This window comes from Arachis ipaensis, chromosome B10 (genome assembly GCF_000816755.2).
Source record: "Arachis ipaensis cultivar K30076 chromosome B10, Araip1.1, whole genome shotgun sequence".
Lineage (NCBI taxonomy): Eukaryota > Viridiplantae > Streptophyta > Magnoliopsida > Fabales > Fabaceae > Arachis > Arachis ipaensis.
Window position 1 is genome coordinate 135734934 of NC_029794.2, and position 5761 is coordinate 135740694.

General features: G+C 37.3%; 3 protein-coding genes across 4 annotated transcripts in view; all 3 read left to right on the top strand.

Annotated features, from left to right (window-relative positions):
• LOC107620762 (peptide chain release factor 1) overlaps positions 1-3126 on the top strand; it is a 3577-nt gene extending 451 nt beyond the window's left edge. Inside the window, exons 3-10 of the mRNA XM_021114754.1 lie at positions 781-964; positions 1131-1179; positions 1264-1342; positions 1463-1537; positions 1617-1694; positions 2070-2258; positions 2348-2443; positions 2772-3126. Coding sequence (XP_020970413.1) covers positions 781-964; positions 1131-1179; positions 1264-1342; positions 1463-1537; positions 1617-1694; positions 2070-2258; positions 2348-2443; positions 2772-2966 — 945 coding nt within the window. The 3' untranslated portion in view covers positions 2967-3126. The remainder of the gene's footprint in view (positions 1-780; positions 965-1130; positions 1180-1263; positions 1343-1462; positions 1538-1616; positions 1695-2069; positions 2259-2347; positions 2444-2771) is intronic.
• LOC107621177 (putative disease resistance RPP13-like protein 1) lies at positions 3385-5598 on the top strand. Of its 2 annotated transcripts, none has more exons than XR_002355346.1 (2): positions 3385-5409; positions 5440-5598. XR_002355346.1 is itself a non-coding variant. In XM_021113307.1 (2 exons), exon 2 carries the CDS (start codon positions 4532-4534, stop codon positions 5264-5266), a length of 735 nt encoding a protein of 244 aa, XP_020968966.1. In that variant the 5' UTR covers positions 3385-3645; positions 3711-4531; the 3' UTR covers positions 5267-5598. The 2 variants fall into 2 exon arrangements, 1 of the variants encoding a protein (XP_020968966.1); XM_021113307.1 differs by having other exon boundaries at positions 3385-3645; positions 3711-5598.
• Positions 3466-4460, top strand: LOC110268511 (putative disease resistance protein At3g14460). Its single transcript, XM_021114755.1, has 2 exons — positions 3466-4408; positions 4456-4460. The coding sequence occupies exons 1-2, from the start codon at positions 3466-3468 to the stop codon at positions 4458-4460; spliced, it is 948 nt and encodes a 315-aa protein (XP_020970414.1).

A 5761-nucleotide genomic window follows, 5' to 3' on the forward strand; every position in this document is an offset into this window, starting at 1 on the left:
TCTCTATAAATATTTTGATAATGCGAATTAATGAATTTTTTATCTCTCGATCCGCCGTAAAAACTAAGGAATCATGTTTGTTGGTATCTCAATGGATTGAATTCCGCAGAATAATATAGATTTTTTTAAAATTCTAAAAAATTTTTTGTTCAAAACACACCAAAAAAGAATTCCTATGAACTTCTATTGGGGCGGAAGGAATAGGGCATAGTACAAAAAAAATAGAGTGCATTTTGAAATATATAGAATGGGCCCAAAAAGGAGGTAGAGGTGATTGAAGCACAACATGCTGAATCATTTATCTGAACTAATGGATATAATATAGAGCAGAACCGATAGATTGGAGGGAAATAGGTGCAATTTTAAGGTGGAATAGAAGGCACTCAGGCAGTGCTAGAATTGGAAACTAAACAGATGGATTTTAATTCGAGTTCAGGAATAGACCAGAGAGTAAAGTAACACTTCAATTGATTCAATTGAATAAGAAAAAATTCATATTGTACGGCGCAATTAATCGATTATGTAACACTTCTAATTATATGGAATTTTGAGAATTATATTGTCTTGCAAAATTCAATCGATTATGTTGTATTTCTGTAATGGATCAAAAGATAAAAAAATTCATTGATTTGCATTACCAAAATATGTATGGAGGTCATGATTAATGAACTATTTGATAATTATTAAAAAATTTAAAAAATATATTTTATTATTGTAACCATATAATAGTCCAAACGTAATGGGACAGATGAATCCTTTGCCTACTTGCTCTTTGTGTAGGAAATTGATGGCTTGAAGTCACTGGTGGTTGAATGTTCCGAAGACAAAGACATGATTAATATGGCGACAGAGGAAATGGGGCAGGCCATAGAGGAAGAACGAAGACTGCAACATTTGCTGTTGAAGTCCTTACTTCCTAAGGACGATGCTGATGAAAGAAACTGCATTTTGGAGGTCAGAGCAGGTGATGTGTCACTGTTGAATAAGAATATCTATTATTTTTTATAATCAAAATTGTTCTCCGATGAATGTGTGTCAAGTTGTCTTGGGTTGTGTTGATTGTTTCTTACTTTTGTTCTGTTTTGACTTCATTTGTTGCCACTTTCATTTGCTTTTACCACTTTTGACAGGCACTGGTGGGGAGGAGGCTTCTTTGTTTGCAATGGACATCTTCAAAATGTAAGGTTGCATTTGTGTCATCGAAATCAAAAGGAAACTACTGTTACATTTTTCTAAAAAGTGATATCGTCTAACATGATACAGGTATGAAAAGTATGCTCACAAGAATGGCTGGAAATTTGAAGTAGTAGATATTGCTCAATCAGATCTTAAAGGATACAAGGTACATATTTTGTACATTCTGTATGATCTGAGTTATGTGCTTTACTCAAGTTCCTGATATAGTAGAACTGCATTTCATCCTTCATCTGATGGATTTCTTGTTTGAACTTCACTTTCTCAGGAAGCTAGTGCAGCAATTGTAGGAGATGGTGCTTTTGGGAAACTAAAATTTGAAAGTGGAATCCATAGAGTACAGGTTTTGGCTACAACCTTTTACCATCCATGAACAAATCTACTTTCTGTCATTGCTGACTTCTTTCTTCCTTTTTTTTAAGAGAGTTCCTGTGACAGAAAAATCAGGACGAGTTCATTCCAGTGCTGTTTCTGTTGCAATCCTCCCTCAGGCTGATGAGGTAATTAATAACTAAGCTTTTTTTTTGAAACAAATGAAGCTCGACACATGAGAGTGGAGCATAAAACAGACAGATACAAAAGCAAATCTAAACACAAGGTTAACAATCCTATGTCATCTCCGGCATTACCATCAACAACCAGTAGGATCAATACCAGTTCACTGTAGGACATCAACAGTTACCTCTTTATTGTTGAAAATCATGTTATTGCGTTCCAACCAAACGTTCCAAATAACCGCAAAGAACCCAGTCAGCCGTCATTATGTTCAAATTATGAATTAGTGCTCTAATTGAGCACTTTTTATTTAAGTATATGAAGTAGTAGTTTATGTTCAGTCTAGTATGAGACAATATGATATGTTTAAGGATATGCAGGTTGATGTTCAATTGAAGAATGAAGACCTAAAAATTGATACCTACAGATCTAGTGGTTCGGGTGGTCAGCATGCAAATACAACAAACAGTGCTGTTAGAATAACTCACATTCCAACTGGGATTACAGTTTCTATACAAAATGAGCGTTCTCAACACCAAGTGAGTATTTTCAAAATATTGGGCATAATTTTCATTTGATGATTTTAACCTGAAATGTGTTCCATCAGTTAAGGTGTCTCATTTCTACATTCTACATATGCTTTCTTATTTCTGTTTAGAACAAGGCCAGAGCACTTAAAGTATTGTGTGCAAAGCTATTTGAAATGGAAAGGCTCCGAGCTCATAGCACACGATCAAAACTTCGGTCAGAACAGGTAGGATTTTTATTGTTGTGAACTGTGTTGAATTGCCTATACCTTATTAGTTTGACTTAGCGTTTGGTGCAGAAATAGAGACCAAAAGACTGAGAGATAGAGATTAAGAGACAGAGACTGAAACTTTAATAACATTTTATACCTAAAATACCCTCATTTTATAGTCTCCTGCGTCTTTTTGGAGGGTACTGAAATACTGAAATTTTGGGTACAGAGACCGAAATTTTAGTACCAATCTCTAAATCAACAAACATAATACTGAGTCTCAATCTTTCAGTTTCTGACCAAGTATCTCAAAACAAAGGCTAAGATTTGTCAAACTGTACAGATTGGCAGCGGTGATAGATCTGAACGCATCCGGACATACAACTTTTCCCAAGGTCGTGTAACTGATCATAGAGTTGGCATAACTTATCACTCAATAGATGATGTGATGCAAGGTGAGAATCTTGAGGTATTTATTGATGCTCTTCTATTGCAACAAGAAATGGATGCAATTGCAACTTTTAGTTCTTCTCATTGACACCAACTGATGGATTCAGGCGTTACTGACGGTTAGTTTGGGGACTCATTTTTGTACTTCACATGCTGAAAAAGAAAAATTCTTGTATTTGAACAAAGATATGCTAGATTTTGAGAGAAAAAAAAAAGTAGAAATTATGATAGATTTAGCATGGCATCAAATCAAATGTATTGTTATAATTGAATGTTTTTATTTATTTATGAAAAACAGAAAAACTTAAATTTAGGGTTGACTACTTCAAATAACAAATAAAAAGGGTTGGTGATATCTTTTCTTTGTTCGAGTCCGAAACGGTGGAACACTTGCCAATGAGTTATAAGTTATAACTCAAACGGCATAGTCTCCCCATACTCAATTAAGAGGTTGTGGATTCGAGTCTCGTATCTTTGATTAAAAAAAAAAAACAACAACAACAACTTCTCTGAAATTGTAGAATTGAGGACAGAGCTGCAGAAAAAAGCTTTTCATATAACTGTCACTGAATTACACCGCCAGCGACATGGATTCCAATTCTGCTTCTGCACTCGATGATGATCCTTCCGAGGATTTTGAGATTACAGGGCTGCACGACAAGCTCAATTTAGGGCACACTCCGTCCTCTTCTCCCCCCTTCATCGCTCGCAAGAAAAGACGCGCCAGCACCACCCTCATCTCCATCTCTCCCGAAAACTTCCGCCAGGTAGTTATTCAATTCAGCAACGGTCGTTTCCCTTTCATCTCACACTGTTCCCTCTTCCCTCCCAGCTACGAATTCTCCAAACAAGAACTGGTTTCTCTGTGGGTAGCCCAGGGACTCTTACAGTGCTCCACCAGGCAGCAGGAGCACGATGCAGCCCAAGTCTTCGATTCGCTCGTCTCCAGCCAAGTTATTGTTCCCTCGAGATCTGATCCGTCCGTGGATTTCGTCCACGGGAAGACGAGGAGGTTACTCTATAGAATCAACCAGGATAAGATCACGTTCTCAGTGCTTGAATACCATATGGTATTGGATGCAAATTGGGATAAAGTACCTAAGAATGTGAAGCATTTGTCAGTGGATTCAAAGAGTGTGGCTTGCGCCTCGGGTTTTGATGTAATTGAGAGGTTTGAAAATCTGAACACGCTATTTCTTGTTCCTGTGCCTGGGTTTTATGTTGAACGCATTCCGCGAAATCTTTTCTTGTGCCTTAAGGGATTGAGGTCTTTGAATTTTAGTAGGAATCTTATATCAGAGCTGCCGAGTTCTATCGGGAGTTTGAAATCGCTTCGGTATCTTGATTTGTCTTATACGCCCATTAAACGCTTGCCTGATTCGCTAGTTAGTCTTTGTAATTTGCAAACTCTTAGGCTTAGGGGATGTTTAGAGTTAGTTGGGTTGCCTAAAGGGATTGGGAAGCTCATTAGTTTGAGGCATCTTGAGCTTGATGTTGTGAGGCAACTGAAATCAATGCCTCCTTGGATGGGTAATTTGATCAATCTTCAAACTCTGCCGGCATTTCTTGTTGGCAAGGATGATGGGTGCCGGATTGTGGAGTTAAAGAAAATGATCAATCTTACGGGTGCATTTTGCATTTCGAGAATTGAGAATGTCTCTGAGTTTTGAGGAAGCAATGGAAGCTGATTTGAGCAGCAAGAAGTTCCTTTGTAGGATACTGTTAAGATGGACCGAGCCAAGGGTTGCCGATGCTAGGAAAGAAGAGCAAATCCTTGAATGCTTAAGACCCCCTCTGGGCCTTGAAGAGTTGGCATTGCTATGCTATGGTGGTTCTAAGCTTCCGAGTTGGATTGCTGATCCTTGTTATGATTGTATGGTTGATATGACTCTACATAACTGTTTGAATTGTGAACACCTTGAGCCCATTGGTAAATTGCCATGTCTTCAATTTTTGCATATCAAAGAAATGTGTAAGCTTCAGAGAATAGATGAAAGATTCTGTAGAGATGGAAAAGGTCAACAGTCTCATGCGTTTCCGACCTTGAAAGAACTTACAATTGAGGCCATGCCTAAATTGGAAGAGTGGGTAGGAGTTCAAGGTGGTGACTTCCCATGTTTACAAAAGCTTAAGGTGGAACATTGCCCCAGCTTAGCCTCGCTTCCACTGCTGTCATGCCTCTATTCGCTTAAGCATTTAGAAATGAATGATTGTCCTGTTATTTCATCTTTGCCTGACGGAGGAGTATCTGCATCTCTTGAATTTCTCTTTATCAGAGATTGCTCTGAGCTGATGAAAAATTGCAGCAAAACAGAAGGAAAAGATTGGGTTAAGATAGCTCATGTTTCCAATGTATTTATTGATGATGAACAACTCTCTTTTAATTGATAATGGCTTTAAGCAGGTAACTTCTAAGTGCTGGTGATAGAGTGAAAGAGAATCAAGAATCTGTTAGAATAACAGATTCTGTATCAAGTAGTTTTACTTTCCATTCGTTAGTTAGTTATAGATAGATAGTGTTAAGACTATATATAGCTTGTACTACTCCTCTGAGAGAACAGATTGAAGTTGCAACAATTCAATGCAACTTCACTCATCAATTCTCTTATTTCTTCATTTTTTTCTCTTCTGTTCCATAAACTCATCTCCTACAGCTGGTGAATCTAGCTTCTAAACTATGCTGTCAAAATCTTGTATACATGTGATTAATCTTCCCGGAATTCATGTCTCCTCCATTTCCGAAACTACTCATTAAACAAAAAAAATGAAGGGTAACTCAGTTTATTAACCAAACATGACTCGAGCACCAAGAAATAAAGTTTTTTTTTTTTTCTCTTTTTTAAGCTTTACATAAATGAGTTTGACTTACCTTTGACTTTGAAA

Bases quoted from the DNA above. Each gene is read 5' to 3' on its own strand.
- LOC110268511 (XM_021114755.1), top strand. From the start codon at position 3,466: ATGGATTCCAATTCTGCTTCTGCACTCGATGATGATCCTTCCGAGGAT.
- LOC107621177 (XM_021113307.1), top strand. From the start codon at position 4,532: ATGTCTCTGAGTTTTGAGGAAGCAATGGAAGCTGATTTGAGCAGCAAG.